The sequence below is a fragment of the Anguilla rostrata genome, chromosome 12 (assembly GCF_018555375.3).
Source record: "Anguilla rostrata isolate EN2019 chromosome 12, ASM1855537v3, whole genome shotgun sequence".
In the NCBI taxonomy this organism is placed as follows: Eukaryota; Metazoa; Chordata; class Actinopteri; order Anguilliformes; family Anguillidae; genus Anguilla; species Anguilla rostrata.
Genome location: NC_057944.1, coordinates 16,954,523 through 16,974,254, shown reverse-complemented (window position 1 = coordinate 16,974,254; position 19,732 = coordinate 16,954,523). Strand labels below are relative to the sequence as shown.

At 46.7% G+C, this 19,732-nt stretch overlaps 1 protein-coding gene across 2 annotated transcripts in view; it reads right to left on the bottom strand.

Moving 5' to 3' along the window:
• Positions 1–2,677: 2,677 nt before the first annotated feature.
• Positions 2,678–19,732, bottom strand: part of clcn2c (chloride channel 2c) — a 118,434-nt gene continuing 101,379 nt past the window's right edge. Inside the window, exons 20-24 of one of the 2 annotated variants that reach the window (XM_064301043.1) lie at positions 19,213–19,275; positions 13,488–13,526; positions 10,758–10,862; positions 9,827–9,913; positions 2,678–7,699 (exon numbers count right to left, since the gene is read on the bottom strand). In XM_064301043.1, the coding sequence (XP_064157113.1) occupies positions 7,505–7,699; positions 9,827–9,913; positions 10,758–10,862; positions 13,488–13,526; positions 19,213–19,275 (489 nt within the window). In that variant the 3' untranslated portion in view covers positions 2,678–7,504. The remainder of the gene's footprint in view (positions 7,700–9,826; positions 9,914–10,757; positions 10,863–13,487; positions 13,527–19,212; positions 19,276–19,732) is intronic. The other variant, XM_064301044.1, reaches the window with a different exon arrangement.

The following is a 19,732-nucleotide window of genomic DNA, read 5'->3' as shown; positions in this document are numbered from 1 at the left end:
CTTGTAATTACCACTTAAATAATCAGTTATTACACGGCAATATGGTGAATATTACTTGGTAATTACCACCTAAAATAATAAGTAATGACAATGTAACAATGTTGATATTACATAGGTAATTACCATTAAATAATCAGTAATTACTTAATAATAATGACATTATTACATTGTTATTACCCTGTTGTTACCATACTGTATTGTAACGTGCAACTTGTATTTTAACTATTTATAAATGTAAATTGGCCTATTTTAAGTATACCTAAAGTATTTCCTGAAACAAGTATAAGATTTATTCAGACCTTTTCACCCTGAAGTGGTACAGCTCAAGTATTTTAAAATCAATATCACTACATTTAGTAAGTTTACTTTTTGTAAAGTGAAGTGAAAGCCCATCAGGGATTTAGTTCAGAAAGTGTGCTTTAGGCATACTGTACTTCTCCTAAACTTATTTTCTCTAAGGGTTGACAGCTCTAAGCTTCCTTGCAACAAGCAGCTTTCTCTGGGTTTTCGGACAATGGAGTGCAATACACCAAGCAAAGCTTCCGTGTCCAGATACATCCAAGCGACAACAGCACTAGGCACTGATATTCTGAGTTCATTCAGTTTCCTGAGCTCCAACATAGGCGTCATATGAAAATCTTGTGCACCGTTTGGTCTCCCAAAAGTCTGTGGTGCAATTGATAGTTTTCAAATTCCCATCAGGGCACTGACTGAGTATGAACAGTTTTACTTGTAGAAAAGGATAACACTCAAATATACAAGTCATATGTATAGCCAATTAGGCTAGTGAGTATCAGATGCTGTGGTTACGCGCCTTGGGAGCATACACATCTGCCACATTTGAAGTAACAGTAATTTGTGATACCACTTCATCAGGGGTGGCATCTATGCCGGATGGCTTCTAGGTGATAAAACAGTGATGAAATAAATGAATTAAAATGTACCTACAATCAATAATTATTTTCTCTTAAAAACTATGTAAGATGTTGTAGTCTTACATTTAAAATGTTTAAATGGATAAGGAATCAACTTTATTCAGTAAATTTAAACATCCATAATAACGTGTTAAATTGTGGTTGTTAATGCCATGGTTTTCAATGAATGAAGTTCCTCACAATTTTTATATTTCATGTCATCATTCAAATCAAATGGCAAATGTAAACATGGTTGGGTAGTGGTTCACACATAGGCTATCTTCCGAGTTGTGTGTTTTGCGGAGCATCCCTTCGCACCCCTGGTCCACGATCGCAGTCTCCTCCCCCTCCCTCACACACACTTGTTGTCAGTGCACCCCCTGGATATTTACAGTTCCTATGTGCCTGGCCCAATGGTCCCAGTGGTCACAGAGAGTGCAAGGAAGCCCCATTATTTCATCAGGTTGTGCTTGAAAAGGAGGGGAGGTGCAAAAAAAAAAAAATGGTCATATTGACATGCATTTCCCACTGATAGTCGATTGCCTGGGAAGTCTGTTATCATCGGCAAAACCGATACATCAGTTGATTGCTATTCCAAAGACCCAAAAACATGTTCAGCACCCCTGACCCCACTCTCCCATGGCATTCACCACAGAACCCACTCAACTAACAAACCCCTATAACTAATTACTTATTAGCAGTTACAGGTGTTGTGTTCACATTGTTTCCTTCTGCTGTTACTGTTGAGTGATGAGCTCTGGGAGGGGTGGAGAGGGGGGCAGAGAACAGAGGAGAAAAATGAAGATAAGGAAAAAGAAGAGAGGAGGTAGGACCTCCCTCAGACTCGATCATTACCTTGGCAACACCCCTGGGAGCCTGTGAGTGGGCCGTTGGGCGGGGTGTGAGAGAAACAGCTCTGATACAGACAGGTGCAGCAGACAGCTGGCTAAAAATCGAGAGAATCTAAGCAGCAGCGTGTCTAAGAGGGTCATGCAGCTGAGTGGTTTTTGAAAGAAACAAAAGCTGTAATTGGAGATTTAGTTTGGGGGGGGGGGGGGGTAATGGTGTGTCACAGTGTAGGCCCTGATGGATGTCATCTGGGCCCTCGAGAACAAGTTCCCTTCAGTGGTTCCATTGCTGCCATGGAAACTGCACTCCCAGAATCCCAGTAGCCCTTGCACACCCCCAGAGATGGTATATTGAAGCAGTCCTGCAGACCAAGTGCACACTGTATCAAACCTGCATACTGAGCGAGTGTGTATGTATCAAACCTGCAGAGAGAGCGTGTGCACTGTTTCAAACCTGCAGACTAAGTGTGTATGCTGTATCAAATCCACAGGCTGAGTGTGTATACTGTATCAAATCTGCAGACTGAGTGAGTATACTGTATCAAATCTGCAGACTGAGTGTGTACACTATATCAAATCTGCGAACTGAGTGTGTACACTGTATCAAACTTGCAGACTAAGTGTTTGTGCTGTATCAAACCTGCAGACACTCAAGTTTACATTTTTTCCCAGAAGAAGAACTTATGGGGGCCCTCTGGTGTCGCAGTCCTCTGTTAAAACCAACTTCTGTCTCCATCTCCACCTTCCTAACACAGATTAGTCCCCTACCTGAACAGCAAGAAGTTATTTTACAGCAAGAAGTCTCACCCTCTGAACAGCATCACCATTAATGCACAAGGCCATTCAATTGGTCCAGTTGGTCAAGTGTACTCACATTAACTTACCTTGTAATATCAATTCACACAAATACAAGGATACATTTCAACATTTGTTAAAATTTTATTCATCCCTGATACAAAAGATGGTTTGTGTTCTCTGAAAAATATCACTACATTTGTTAATTTGAGCCAGATTCCCTGTTCACCGCGGGTATATACAACATGTCCTAGTGAAGCACAGGTTAAACCAATGAGCAGGTAGGCAGTGCAATCAGAGAAATGGATAAAACATTTTCTTAAGATGTGTGTGCACTAATTAGTTTATTTTATATTTTTATATACTTTATATATATTTTCATTTCTTTACAAAAATAAGGTTATCTTGCATTCATGTCAAGTAATAGATTAAAATCTGGTTACAAAAATGAGATGAATCGTTATTGCACAAATTTATTACCTACTGAGACAATCATTCAAAGAAAAAGAAAAATCACTAATATCCTAGCTTTGATTAATAACTGTTAATAAATATGCATCTGCCACTTAAATCTGCTTGCAAATGAAATGTCCTATGGATGAGAGGAGAGAGGTCCGTGCCTCAGGGCAAAACTAAACTAAATAAAGAAAAAAGTAGTGTTTCTGAATTCCGTCCAGTCCCTCCCAATCTGGATGTGCGTGCGTGTGTGCATGTGTGTGTACGTCTGTGTGTCTGTGTGTATGTGCTTTTGTGTGTGTGTGTGTGTGTGTTGGGGGATCAGCACTTGAACCAATGGGAATGTGTAAAAGCAGTTCTAACAGGCTGGCATTACATTTTGGCCCATTCTGAAAAATCAGAAACAGACCTGATACAATCAACATTTGCGTGTGGGCGTGTGCTCTTGTGAGGCACTGAATTTAACCTCACATCTCTATAAACTGGCTGTGATTATGTATTTACAGGGGAGTCCGTGCCGTTTCTGAGAGCTTCTGGGTGTAAAGCCGAGTGGAGTGTATCGCATTGGTAAACGATCATTTTAACACCTCTGACATATGCTGCATGCACCGCGGCATCCTCAGAGCGGCTCCCGCGAACGCGCGCATCTGTTCAGAGCCGGCTCCAGGGTAAGCGCTCTGCGCTCCCAGCCAGACGCGGCTCCTGGGCTGCCCCGGATCCCCAGCCACACGCTAGCGCGGCCATGCTCTAAGGGCTCCTCCGGGACCGGCGGAGTGATGAAGGCACTTTGTGGAATGGGCGTGTGCGACCGGGCCCCCCCTCCCAGGCTGAGGCCCACGTGGCCCTGTCGTAGGCATCTTTACATTCTAACAGCGGTTCACTTTACAAGTAAAGCGCAAGCGATTGTTCTGTACTTTGTCACCCAGCGAAGGAATCAACATCCTCACGCAGCTGCGTGAACGTCGTAGCCGCGCCGCGGCGTTGCTACAACATTGCAGCAATGTTGCGTGAATGTTGCGCGATGGGGGGGTTCGGGTGGGGTGGAGGGACTGGGGTGCAACTGCTCTTTCATCTCAGTCAAGAGTCTGACTCTTCAACATGCTACAAGTTCCAAAACAACACTAACCTTAGCTGCATGAACAGTCCACGAGTCATATAACACAGGGATATGTCCTTCACAATATGAAACAATGATATGTTAATATATTATAATTGTAAACCTCTCTTTAGTGTTCTAAGTCGTGCACTCCAAGCAGCCCTGCCCCCTTTTTACAGAAGTAACAAGTGATTAAAGCTTATTTTTGTCAACAACAGGTGCCAATCAAATAATTAATCAAAATTAAATCATCACCAGAAAGAACAAGAATGGTACAAAACAATAAGAGCAGTAATAACGACACAATATATAGATAAGAACAACAACAACCAGAGTAAGAATAACATTGTCAAATATAGTACTATAAAACTGAAAATTCTCCAAAAAATCTGTTCAAACTACAATTTTTTGGTCAAAAATTAGACAATGTAATTGGCAAATAATGCAATATTTCATAATTGCATGCACTCAGAAACACACCAGCCATGCATAGAGGTGGGGTGTGTAGCCACACATTTGAGGAAGTACAGGTGTTTGTGTGAAAGTGTGCATGGGTTTATTTGTGCGTGTAAAGGGAGTGTCAATTTGTTTTTGTTTTTTTGGGGAGGTATGTCTATTTTTTCTTTTTTTTTAAAGACTTAACTCCATGCACTTTACACACAGGAAAGCAGAAAGCTGAAGGCTCTTATTGGGCACGTGGAACTGAGCTGTGAGTGCTGCTGCGTCAGCCAGGCAAAGGAAGGGGGGGAACGCACAAGCAGACGGACACACACCCACAGCTGCTGAAGAATGCATAGTCGGAAGGCTCAACAATTTCACCATTATGGCTGGGTGTCAGCAACACAAACACATTTCATAAATATAAAATGGCTTCTCAGAGTAGGAGAATGTGTGTGTGTGTGTGTATGTGTGTGTGCATGCATGTGTGTGTATGAGAGAGAGAGACAGAGAAATAGAGAGAGGAGAGAGAGACAGAGAGAGAGATGGGGATAGAGAGAGAGAAAGAGAGAGAAACAAGAGAGTGAGAGAGCGAGAGCGATGGGGGGATAGAGAGACAGAGAGAGAGAGAGAGAAAGAGAGAGAGAGAGAGAGAAACAGAGAGAGAGAGAGAGAGAGATTAAGGCTTCTGTGCTAAAACTGGCAGGTCACCCCGTAGACACTCCAAAAAAAGCTCCCAGCGCATCCACAGATGCTTCCGCCAGCGATAGTAAAGAAAGAAAGATAGGAAGGAGCGTTTCACCATGTGCTCATGTCAGAAATGACAACGTTAAAACAACAACTGCATCTGTTCAGCTAGAGTCTGACAGGCTGTGCATGAGATTTTCAGAGCGCTGATATCTTGCTGCTGCTGCTGACCATTGTCTGTCTGTCCATATGTCTGTCAGCAGCAGGTTAACTATAAAGGGAAGCCATGAGGGAGAGCAATTAACCTACACAAAACAAAGGAGTGTTTCAGTTACAGCCCAAAATACATATTAAAGAAATGCTCAGGGTGTGGATGCAGGCTGGATGGGAGTAATGAAGACAGGAGTATGGGAATGAACTGCTCACCCAACCCTCCTGGGAGGGACTTACGTATATCATTTGTTAGTTTATCAATGGGAAATATACTCTTCTGTGAAATAAATTAAGACTTCATAGTGAAATACATTCAAACAACCGAGGAAATGTCTTTACGTGAAATGCATTCCTATGCAAAAGGGGCTGTTAAAAAGAATACAATCCAAGGTTTTATGTAGATAGTAAATTTAAATGGATCACACGCACATGAACACACACACACACACACACACACATGCATATACCCACACACACAAACTCACACAAACGCACAGACACACACACACAAACACAGAAACACACACCCACACACAGAAACACCACACAAAAACACACACCCACACACAGAAACACACACACACGCACACTCACACAGTGTCACTCTCGCTGAAATCCAGAGCGGTTGCTACAGGAGACCTGCAAGCACAACTGGACTAATTCAGCAACGGCTGCCGTTGCCATGGACTCATCATGCTAATTCCTATCCTGGGTGTCATGTAATTAGAGTGGGAGGGAATGTAGAGAGTCAGAGTGGGGGAGAGAGAGAGAGAGAGAGAGAGAGAGAGAGAGAGAAAGACAGAGAGACCACTCTTAATGAGACCACTGCTGTGAAAAGACCAGGAATGCAATAACCTGCTTCACTTCCTCTGTGTGAGCCCCCCAAGACATGTTACTCTGACACTAGGTCACCAAAACCTCAGACATTCCTCAACACTGGACACCAAACAACATCCCAGTTCACAGCCCCAGTGACTACGGGTGGACAGCACAGATCTGGCAGGTTATAGCATGCTGCACAGGGACTAATCTCCCCCCAGCCAGGGCTTCTGAGGGCTATATTTAGAGAACATGTCATCACCAGTATGGCCACAGAGAAGAGAGGCTTCAGCAGGCAGATGCACAGGGAAGAATCCATGGTAGGTGTGTGTGTGTGCGTGCGTGCGTGCATGCATGCATGCGTGCGTGCGTGCGTGTGTGCATGCGAGTGAGTGTGTGTGTGTGTGTATGTAGACTTGGTGATATCTACCTTTAAAATCTCAGAATTACAGATATAAAGGGTCACTCAACCTTGTATAAAAGGTTATAAAGCCTTTTGCTCCATAAACACACAGTGCTCATTCACAGGGCTTAAGGGTGCGTTATTGAGTATGACAGTGCGACTCTGGGGAGTGTTGCCCAGAATGGCAACAGCAGGCCACACAAGGCTCCCTGGTCACACACGCGAGAGGAGCAGGAACGCCAGAGAGCCAGTGTGAAATGCGATACTCCAAATGTGCGGCCGACACTAACCAGTCCATCACCTCAGAGAAAAAGAACAATGGGCGTGTCACACTTCCTCAGTCACTCTGTCCTAAATACCTGCATTTGGAAGACTGGTTTCAAAATGGCCTGTTGTCTTCAGTGTGTGTTTCTAAGTTTAGGGACATGGAAACAAAACTGAACAAAGGCCTTAAAACTATATTCATCCCTTTCAGTCCTATACGAATGCATTTATATACACACACATGCGCTCACACTCGCATGCACGCACGGACGTGCTCACACACACACACACACACACACACACATACATACAAACATACCAGGTGTTCTGCACTGGACAGTTCTGTGTCTACACACGTTTCCTTCAGAATAGACAGTAGGAGGAGACGTCGGATTCGGGCGCCCCACCCCCCTCACCCCCAGGTCCCTGTTCGTTTCCTCCTCAGTTCAGTAAAGTGGAGTCAGTGCAGATGCAGCCATGGGGGGCGGGCATGGGGGTGGGAGGGTTGAAGACTGAAGGAAGCCCTGAGGTTTCGGCGGGGTGGGGGGGCCTCTCCAGTCCCCCCACCCCCTCACTGCGACTTCTCGTCGGAGTCGGAGGGGCGGTGCTCGCGGGGCAGGGACAGGCTCCGGTGGCGGTCCCACAGCTTGTGCAGCTCCGTGGCCTCCGACTCGCTGCTGCTGGTCCCGCTGTCGCGGAAGCTGGCCAGCGGGGGGCGCACTTTCACCCCCTTCACCGTCACCGAGCCCTCGATGGCCTTCCGCAGCTGTGTGGAGCAGAGCGCAGCGGCGCGGGCAAATCGGTTAAACGCCGGGAAGGACACCGGGTCCACGCCGAACCAAACACTGCCGTCACTCCAACCCAGGGGTGCCCAAACTCTGACCAAACATCAGGTCCTCCATCTGTTAACTTACAGCCTATTAACAGCCGTGGCTCTGAAGCACACTGGAGCATCAGTCACGTGAAAAGCCCTCTCTAGGGTGCAGAAAGAGCACAATGAGGAGGGCTGAGCTGAGAGGGCAGAGTCAGCACGCTCCTGTCCCTCATCTGCTGAGACCACACCCCAGTACACAGCCAGCACAGACACCTCAGCGAGAGACAGCGTGCCTCTCTTCATTTTCCTTCCTTAAGACAGTGGCCTTGGTGTCCAAAAAACAATGCTCTGCATTCTGACCCTGATATTGACAAAAATGCCCTGCACCCTGCTCCCAAGCACCCAACTACTCAGTAGCAGGGAGAATTTCAGCTTCTGCAAAGTACTTGAATCCTTTGACTCAGTTTACTACTTTATAAAGATTCATTCACTATGAGAATTTCTGAGTACTTAATTCTTGTGCAAATGACTTACAGGACCCAAGTGCAGCCTGTGTTCATTCAGCACAGATCTGGTGAGTCAGTTCTCCTTGCAGCACAGCCTGTATATTAAACTAGCTCATGTGCAGAGAAACTTAATGCAAGTCTGACACCCAACTGCGATCTGTTTACGAACATTAATGTTTAAAAAGAAATCAAATTTGCCTTGTCATTTCATTTCTTTGTGTTTGATCATGATAGCACATTATTGAAACACTCCTCTGGCAAAGAAGAGGGATTTGGCCCAACTGAAATTGAGCTTAGAAAGTATAATCTATCATTTCTGACAATTTATTAATAATATCACAAAATCCGAGGGAGCATTGCATTTCCAAAATTTACCTGTATAGTATATGACACTTTCTCATTCGGCTGGATTGATTTTATTTTAGCGTGAAAAGAATCTCTGCCCACTGTTCAGTTTCCACTTCCTATAACAGGGCTTTCAGGCACTGAAATTACAAGACAACTAAGCAAGCAGCCTGTCAATCATTCAGGAAAGACGAGACCATTTCCTTCAGTTCTGTCACCACTGCCACCCATTCCTTCATTTGCGGTCACTCTTGAAAGACGTCCTCACTCCATTTATGTAATGTAATGTAATTTAACCCCCTCATTCCTTTCCACTCCAAACAGGATCCACCCACTCGTTCACTGCTCATCTCCTCATACCTATATATGTGCCTACTAGTTCAAATCGATATCTAATCAAATGTAGTATCTTATTAATTCATGTACATCAACTCTATGGCTTTGGCAATATTGTTCCATAATTTCCATGCCAATAAAGCTCTTTGAATTGAATTGAATTGAATTGAATTGAATAGATTGAAAGAGAAAAACCAAACGAATGAATCATTGGGTGCAGGTGATCCAGTTCATTTAGTTCACCAAAGGATTTGTTCAAAAAGGCCCACCAAGACAAACCTCATACCCCTCCTCTGCCAATGCACACGAACGCTAGAAAAGTCCTGAATGAGGCCCAAGTAATTAACATGGACAACAGGCTGCCCATCTCTCCACATAACGGGCTGATTGTGTGAGGGAGAGTGAACAATCAGCGGAGTAAATATAAAAGGCAGTTATGAGATGTCTACAACGTTATTATTGAGACTGAACAGCTCTGCTTAATTTCCCTCACATTGTCCGCCTGTCGTCTCTGCAACAAAGGAATAAATGTCAGGGGGAAGAGACTGGATCGCGCCTAGCAACAACTGCCATTTTCCACACAATTTAAAAAGACAAAGTGCGTCTATTTTTTTCCTTTTGTGGTTTTTTTTTTTTTTTTTGCTCTAGCGAAAGTTGAGGCGCCTCTGCAGCAGGGCACAGCTGAAAGCCTTTCGTCTTTCTGTCTACGGTCAAAATTGTGGGTTTGAAAGGACGCGCAGCAGAGGCGGGGGCGCGTTAAATCCTGACCCAACGGCGCCCCGATGACATCACGGCCCCGAAGCACTTCTGCCTCGTCAGATGACATCACACCACCTTGAGTGTGGCCTGAGTTACGACGGCGGCGACGTCGACCGCGATTAGCGGCGCTCACCTCCTTCAGAGACACTACTCCGATCAGCCGGCCGATGCTGGTGACGTAGGCGTGGTCCAGCCCCAGCAGGGAGAAGATGGTGTGCGTCTGCGGGAGAGGGCGGAGGAGAGAGAGCTCAGACCCGAGTGGCTTTCCGCCCCGACGCCCGTCCGCGCGGCAGCAAGCGCGGCGCGGCGCCGTAACAAACAGAAGGAAACGGAAAGCCGCTAAGCGCCCGTAAAAAGGGGCCCGTGCGAGCGAGAGGGAAGTCTGGCGCTGTTTAATATTCATGAGCGGCTCAGAGACGCCGGTGGGGCCTGCTGTGCTGACGAATGGCTGCACAGACCCCGCTCTTAAATGTTTAAACAGCCGCACCGCGGCGCGGAGAGGAACACATTAGGCCCCGCGCTCTCGGCAAAGAGAGGGAGAGAGAGAGAGAAAGGAAGGAGGGCGTGATGCGGAAGGAGGTTGAGGGATGTGGGGTGGGGGGGGGTGTTCCTGAGTGAGAAGAGCTGCAGATGGAAAACAAAATTAGTTGTGCTCAAACGCCCAGCCCCCCGCCCCCTCAAAATCCAAGACTCGTTCTGACAGAGCTCACGGAACAGAATATGAATGGGTAGCAATATATAACCGTGGCAAAAGTTTCCAACTCAGTGGAGGCATTCTGTACAAAATGAGTATTCATCCTGAACAAAATCAGCATTGTACCTTATCGAACCTGTGTTTTGTAGTTGTTCCAATGACCTTGATATGCACTTAGTACGTCGCTTTGGATAAACGCCTCTGCTAAATAAATGTAATGTAATGCAATGTAAGAAACACAAAACGACAGTTATTGCTATGTTTGTGTGTTCATGGGCACATTTGAATGTCGCTGGCACAAAACTGGCAGGAAACAGGGGGGCAGACGGGCAGAGGGCACATTACGGGCAGGATGGACAAGAAGACCCACTTTGTGCAGCGATGTTCGCTCCACCAGCTGAAAGGGGGCGGGGTCAATCTTGCAGTTATTGAAGTTGACCTGTTCTTCCAGCTGCTGGTCCTCCCACTCTGCAATCTGTAGGGAGAAGAGGGAGGAGTTACATCATAGACACACCCACCTGTAGCAGAGTCTCCTCCTCCACAGTGCCCTCTTGCCTGCTACTGCTATTAACTTTCTGTTACTGCTAATAATAATAATAATAATAATAATAATATTAATAATCTGCACTGGTAGTGATACATGTGCTGTGTACTGAATGTTGGGCAGGAAGTGATGTTGCTAAAAGCTACTGAGCTAGTGATATGCGATACTCCCCAGGCAACTTGCAAGTGCTTGGTTACGACAGCACATTACTGAGATTCACTTTTTGGGATTCACTGCTGCTTCTGTACATCCATAGATTTCATTTCCCCCTCTCTCCTCAGTGCAGGATATACATTCACATACCGTCAGCTCTGAGAAACCACGGACATTTTATTATCAACTGCGGCAAACTATTCTACAGAAATGCAATCAATAGCTTCTCCTCAGCGCTCGCTGCAGACCTGTGGAAATACAGCACAATTATTCCACTATTGTGTTTGGTTTAAATGGGGTCTATACAGCCAACAGTCTGTCATGCAGCCAAAGGGCCACAACATGTTTATCACAACAGAAAGCTGCCCACACAGTCAGGAGGCTGCGAGAGACCGCAAAGCAGACGGGCTGGATGATGTCTGGCAGCACAAAGAGATGCTGAAAACCAACTCTCTTTTATTCCAGGCAAATTAATGAGCACGGCCACAACCGCTTTCAAATGGAAATTTTACACAGAGCAAAATGCAACAACACTAGTATGAAAATGTAAAAAATAAATGAATTAGCATTTGTCAACCTGGATGATGACGTTGATAATAATAGTCATATACCAATATTAAAAATAATAATTTAAAAAATTATTATAATCATGATAATACCTTGCCGTCTCAACAGGCCAGAGAGAATATGTGTAGCCAGTGTGGACAGAGAGGTTTCGGCTAAGCTGATGCAGACATGGCCAGATAAGGCACACATACCTCCCTCTCCTCCACTGCCAGACCCAGAAGAGTAACAGAATTACAGCCAGAAGGCAGCTAAAGCAGAGCTGGCCGTGCAGTACATAACTGCCAGTGAAAAGCCTCTGTGTGTGTCTCCTCCTAAACAATTAATGTCTAAATGAAATTTAATGTACAGCAATGCATTTAGTTTTCTGGAAAGAGCATTATTAAATTGTTCCCTTTGTTTTTAGTGTGGCATAATTCCTATTCACTGTTTTAATATGAAAGAGGAAGAGGAGGGAATTGAGGGAAAGCTCATGAAATATGTTCACGGCCAAAAACGCCTTAGCAACACTCCCTGCCAAGCTATTAAAGCCAGTTTGAATTCTTTCAATCCTTAAAAGTGAGGGGGAGAGCGGGAAACAGAGAGGTAGAGACAGAAAGAGAGATAGAGAGAGAACAGTGGAGATGAGGGGAGAAATAGAAGGAGAGACAGTGACAGAAAAAGAGAGAGGGGGAGAAAGAGAGAGGGAAATATACGGATGAATCCACAGGAGTGAAGCTCGGCCAGAAATCCAGGAGCAGAGAATCTGTTCTGTAACAGGATTGCCGGGGGATGGTCCTGTTTGGCAGGCTCACGCTGCATCTCAGTAAGAACGACGGACAGATTACGAGGATTACGCATTGTTCAGAGGCCTAATCCAGAACAAAGGCTGCAGCAGCCTGGAGTTACTCCTGTCCGTGTGCAGCGGCCTAATCCAGAACAGAGGCTGCACCAGCCTGGAGTTACTCCTGTCCGTGTGCAGCGGCCTAATCCAGAACAAAGGCTGCAGCAGCCTGGAGTTACTCCTGTCCGTTCAGCGGCTGCACCAGCTGGAGTTACTCCGCGTTCAGCCAATCGAACGCCGCAGCCGAGTGTCCGTGCACGTCAGAGCCGTCTCAGCGATGACTGAAGCGCGCCGGTCCGTGCAGTGACCCACCTCATCCAATGTCAATGTACGGATTTACCATCACAAACACAGCCTGCGGCACAGCTCAGGCACCGTCAGCTCCATAACATAACCCGGGAGACTCACATTACCCTAACCCCCACCGCCACCCCCCCATGCACTGTCAACTCCAATTAAAAGTTTTAAACTGTTAAAACGGGGTACGGTGACATGGTGTTAGAGAAATATGCAGGATTAAATTCAAGCCTGATTTTTTAATTCCTCCCAAGACAGGACAGAACTTTAGGCAGGACAGGATTTTGCAGGCTTTTTATAACCTTATTCAGCAACCAATAAGGTTATGAGGTTACAAACACCTGGTGTTCTTAGCCCTGCTGGGGTACCAAAACACTAATTAGAACCTCGTAATATGCTAATCATCACTGATGCGAGCTAATGAGCATCATTTAGTAAACAAAATCTTCAAGTCTTCAGACTCTGAAAGCACAGTATTTTTTGATTTAGAACAAATTGATTTTAGAATTAGGCTATTACTGTATAGAGCTGAAGGTATAGCATATCAAATGATACATTTGAGTATAAAGCACAGTACAGCAAGGTGTGTATATGTGCTATACCAGACAGCAGGACAGGATTTAGCAGGGACACTTCATATAGCAGACGCAGGGAATGAATGAGGGACACATTTTAGCAAGGGGCCAGAAGAGATCAGAAAGTATTAAATTTGGTCTTACTTCTCTGATGGTCATGTCATCGTCCACATCTCCATCATCCTGGAAACAGAAAGAATGAGAGAGAAAGGAAGACAGAGAGAGAGAGAGAGAGTCAAAATGTGTCATATAAGTATACACACTCTCCTGCACACACACTCTCTTCACAGAAACACGAGTACATAATTATGCACAAACGGCACATGAGACGGAATGAAGGAGGATGGAAAAAAGCAGAGGAAGCCGCCATCCTAACACTTGACTCCTCAATTTGAAGTGGCACTCTGATTTCTTCCAAAGCAAACAGGAAACAAGTCACCAGTGTTGATGGCCGCCTGTTATCAGGTCTGAGGCTTAAATCCACGATGGATCCATATCCTATTGAGGCGGCAGCAGTTCAGGAGTCATGGAAACCCACCCACTCAATTCAATCAGACAAATGCAGGTTTTCTGACCCCCTGTAACCCTGGCAAGCCTCACAACCTCAGGACTTAGATGGGCTGCTGAAAAAACTATTTCTCTCAGGAGACAGTACAACACACTAAAGAGCCGCTTAGTACAGAAATGCTCTCACACGCGCACACACACTCACACGCACACACACACTCACACACGCACACACACTCACGCACATGTGCCTGCGTACCCTCACATTCTCTCTCTCTCTCACTCTCTCTACCCCACACACACACAATTGCGCACACACAGACACACGCACATACATGCGCGCGCACACACACACACATACACACACACACATAAGGGCCAAACTGCACGCATAGTGGCAGGTGATGGTGACAGGTGGTCCAGTGCAAGCAGATGTGACAGTAAAAAGGACGGTATAGTTATGACGTTGCGTGCTCCATTACTGCACACACACCCATACGCACGCATATCCATGGTGCTCTGATGACGCAGTCACCCCGTGACTGGAAAAAAGACAGCCGAGCTGACGGGACGTCCTGCTCCAGCTCACACAGACAAAAGGGCCTACTCCCGCGTAGGGGCAGTGAATAAGGGGGACGATGGCTCAGATGTCCTCCCTGTCTAAACACCGAAAGATTAGCGGGGCCGAGCGTTCCTCCCCCTCCTCCTGCTCCTGCAGTCGATACCACGCCGCTCTTCCGGAATCACGCTGCCAATAATCTGATCATGCCGCCAGCAAGAGGCCAGCCAGCGGAGGGAAGGATGATGAAACTCCACCAGCCCAATCCCAGCAGTGCACGGGAGTTTCCCATTATGCTCCTCTCTCCCTCACCGTCCCAATCTCTGTGCGTTCACTTCACCTCCGCTTTCACCAGTACAGCCAGACACAAACCTCTGCTTTCACCAGTACAGTCAGACACAAACCTCTGCTTTCCCTCAGACACAAACCTGTTCACCAGTACAGCAGACACAAACCTCGCTTTCACCAACTACAGCAGTCAGACACAAACTCCGCTTTCACCAGTACAGCCAGACACAAACCTCTGCTTTCACCAGTACAGTCAGACACAAACCTCTGCTTTCACCAGTACAGTCAGACACAAACCTCTGCTTTCACCAGTACAGTCAGACACAAACCTCCGCTTTCACCAGTACAGTCAGACACAAACCTCTGCTTTCACCAGTACAGTCAGACACAAACCTCCGCTTTCACCAGCACAGTCAGACACAAACCTCCGCTTCCACCAGTACAGTCAGATACAAACCTCTGCTTTCACCAGTAGTCAGACACAAACATCCGCTTTCACCAGTACAGTCAGACACAAACCTCCGCTTTCACCAGTACAGTCAGACACAAACCTCCGCTTTCACCAGTACAGTCAGACACAAACCTCCGCTTTCACCAGTAGTCAGACACAAACCTCCGCTTTCACCAGTACAGTCAGACACAAACCTCTGCTTTCACCAGTACAGTCAGACACAAACCTCCGCTTTCACCAATACAGTCAGACACAAACATCCGCTTTCACCAGTACAGTCAGACACAAACCTCCGCTTTCACCAGCACAGTCAGACACAAACCTCTGCTTTCACCAGTACAGTCAGACACAAACCTCTGCTTTCACCAGTACAGTCAGACACAAACCTCTGCTTTCACCAGTACAGTCAGACACAAACCTCTGCTTTCACCAGTACAGTCAGACACAAACCTCTGCTTTCACCAGTACAGTCAGACACAAACCTCCCGTCGCCGAGAGCGCCACACGCACCAGCAAAAAGCTGCTCTGGGAACATCAGGCCGTTTCTACCCCAGACCGCATGAGATTGCGATTCTCTCTCAAACACACACGCCCCAGAGGGAAACCCTGTACAACAGATGCACGCGAGCACACGCAAACTCTGCCGAACGCTACATACAGCCAAGCGCAAACAAAACTCTAATTCGAGCGGCTCGTGACTAAAACATGCCCGTTACTGGCTCCGTGTCCCGGAGAAAGGAGGAGGAAAACAGAACACAAAGGGTGCCACCAGAGGGGGAAGGCAGTGCGACAGAGATTTCTCTGTGTGAGAATACAGATGTAATTTACCCATCATAAATATTTCAATGCAAGGATATCAGTCATGCAGCAGCTGAGGCAGAAAGAGAAAGAGAGAGAGAGAGGGGGTGAGAGGGGGGAGGGAGAGAGAGAGAGGAAGAGAGCGAGAGGGGGAGAGAGAGAAGAGGGAGAAAAGAGAGGGGAGGGAGAGAGACAGGAGAGAGAGAGGGGGAGGGAGAGAGAGACAGGGAGAGAGAGGGGGGGGAGGGAGAGAGAGACAGAGCGGGAGAGGGGGAGCGAGAGAAAGAGAGGGAGAGAGAGAGAGGGCCCTGTAGGCTGAGGTTTGTAAAGGAGGGATGAAAATGAGATTTTATTCTTGGACTGTGGAGGTGGCTTGATGGAGGGTCTGTAGAAAGCGTAGAAAGCCCTATTGTGATAGGTATCGTTGTGCATACAGCCCCTAGGGCCAAACCAATGTAGAACCACCCTCAGAATCACAACAGAATTACTGCTAACAAGCAATGTGTGTTAATTAGACCATCGCCACTGAGTAATTAATAATCTGGCACTGCTAATTAACAATAAACATCCAATGTTTTTGGCAATTAGGAGGGAGGTTCGTTAGCGTAAGCACATGTATTTCATTGGTTTGCATGCGATTACATGCAAACAAACACTGACACCTGAGGCCAAGATAAGCAGATCTTCAGAGACTACACCAGCTGACTGTTATTAACAATGAAAAAGGGAGCAGAGCACGCTATATGACAGGCTGACATCTAATGAGAAGTGGCAGATCTTTCAGAGGAGGAATATTTCTCCTCCCGCCCCTGCAGGCGGTGAGCCCATATCCAGAGCGCACACAGGAAACGCCACCCTCAGAGCCGCACTGCAGTGTGAAAGGGGGTCCGCCTGCATCCAGGGTGCCCCTGAGGAGTCAGAGTGGAGTACTGTATCACACTACAGTTCACAGCCAGCCACCGCACATTACAGCGCTGAGAGGGTGTGAATGGCCAGCGTTGTGATGAGCACTGATGACAGGTGTGTACCATGCCGAAGAGCTCTTCATTGTTTTCCCATATTCCAGGGCTACTGCGCCGATAACCTTTCTGGGTTGTTCGGGTAGAAACGTGACGTTCGCAGCTTCATATCACCTCCAACAACATCGTGACAAAGCCGTGAATAATCGCTGCATTGACTACACTCGTACTCTATTTCAGCAAGCCAAAAAAAACAAGTGTAAAAAGTCACATAGGGTTAGCCTTTCCATACATGTATTACTGAAAAATTATATCCAAAAGGAAATATCAGAGCTCTGCATTCATCTTTTTGGACAGAAACAATAGAACAATAAAAAAGTGTGAATGTTTTAATATTGTGCTGTTAATCTAATCAATGAATCTATTTACTATCTATTTGTTATATCTTTTTAAACAGATCAAATTTCACCTGAAGGGTGAGGAAAGGCAATAGTAGAATAACAAACTTCAGTAGTGTACCCCCCCCCCCCCCAGCCACAAACAGGCCTCCCCTCCCTCATTCTCAAGGTTTCTCTTCCATCGTCTCTTCAGTGATATTGCTCTCCTCGCCATGTCCCACCCAGCCCTCCTCCCCAGCCCCCCTCCCCAGCCGGGTTTAATGATCTTTCCCTCGAGCGAGGCTAATGCTTTCCTCGGAAAGCCACGCATACATAAACACAATAACAACAACAATAAATAAATGACATCACCCGCTGGGTGACAATAACTGGAAAAATAATACTGAGCAGTATGAGCAGTGGAATGCCGACGCATCACACACTATGGCAGTGGCAGCCTTTAGGACCAAACCTTTAACACTCTCACTGCCACAGACCTACGTGCCAACGAGACACGGTCGCAATGGCAGATTCTTTTTACTTTTACTCATGAAGGTAACGCATTTTCAATGTTGATTCGAATTTTATGTTTTTTATGCTATTATTTACTTTAGATAGATTAGAGAATTGTATAGCCATGCAGTATTTGGTCATTGTTGTGCACATTTTTTTGTTGTAACAGACATGCATTTGGACTGGTCAGTGGGCAGATCGCTTGGAGAGGCGGGGCCTCTGGGGTCAGGGGGTGGAGTGGCAGGTTGACCCCATGCCCCCCAGAGTGCGGCTGGGAGCAGCTACGTCTGGTCCTGAGAGATGAGGGGGTCGTGACTCGATGGGTGGATGGAGAGCTGAGAGAGATGGGATGAGGATAACAACATGGAGGCCTGCAGCATCCCAGACCTCATCCTACTGCACACACACACACACAAACACACATCCTACTGCATTCACATTCATACAAAAACACACATCTTACTGTACACAGACTCATACACAGACACACATCCTACTGCACACACACTCATACACAAACACACATCCTACTGTACACACACTCAAGCACATACACACATCCTACTGCACACACACTCAAGCACATACACACATCCTACTGTACACACTCATACAAAAACACACATCTTACTTTACACACACACTCATACAAAAACACATCTTACTGCACACACACTCATACACATACAAACATCCCACTGTGCACACACTCATACACAATCACACATCCTACTGTACACACACTCATACAATCACAGGCGCATTCTGTACCCATTCACACCTCTGAGTAAACACCCCCCACCCACAGCGGCAGGATGAGGCTGGAAGGCTGCAGTGGGAGCTCCAGGCTCCGCCTCCCTGTGGTCGTCTCTCATTAGACAATCTCATGGCATGGCTGATGCGCCGCAAGCTGTGCTGCAAACCCCATCCCTGGGACCCGTCGCCCCAAAGGGCTGGTATCACGAAGCAGGATTACAGAGTCAGCTGGATAACTGCACCGAGTAAAACCCGGAACGCTCCCAAATCTGGAACGTGGACTGAGGTAAAAACTTTATCAAACTTAATCAAGCAGTAATCAAGCTTTGTGATATTGGCCCCTGGAGACAGAAGCTTCTTTCTACACTGTGGCCCAAACAGAACCCAGTGCCTGTTCGGGACTTCTGGTCATGGGCTGCTGCACCCAACTGAATCTCATCAGTTTGGTGTCATTGAGGACAGGGAATTGAGTGCTGGTCCTCAAAGCGGCTGGCTGTCTGTTGGCGACCTGGTCAGGAAGGGGGAGTTCAGCACAGCGTGTCGCGGATGAGCTGCGCAGCCTGGACTGGGAGGCCGGCCTGAGCAGATGGATTCTGGGGGATGATCAGCTGATTGGTTGATTGGTTGATTGGATGCTCTGACTCCGTGAGGAGGCTCTTACCACGACGGATATCCTCACTCGCTTGGGCTTCCTGTTCTCAGGAGCCACTGAGCCATCGTTGCTCTTCCAGCCAAAAACAGACAAGGGCATGAGACAAAGCGTTAACACAACGTCGACACAGCGCTGGGGCAACGCTCCCCGCACACACTGGGGATCCTCCAGTGCGGAAGGGACTTCCTCTGTGACTGCTGGCGTTTGGAGTGAGGGACGCATGCAGATGGGGAGAGCGGACGAGAGGACAGGTTTCGGTTTTTGTTCCAGTACCCTGCCCGTCACAGAGCTCCATTGGACCTTTTAAACCAGTGGTAACTAACCCTGTTCATGGAGATCTACCATCCAGTAGGTTTTCACTCCAACCCTAACAAAGCACACCTCATTCAACCTATTGAGATGCTTGTCAAGTTGCAAATTAGTAGTGTCCGGTGTGCCAAATTAGGGTTGAAATAAAAAGCTACAGGATGGTAGATCTCCAGGAACAGGGTTGGTTGCCACTGATTTAAACACTGCACTCAGAATATCT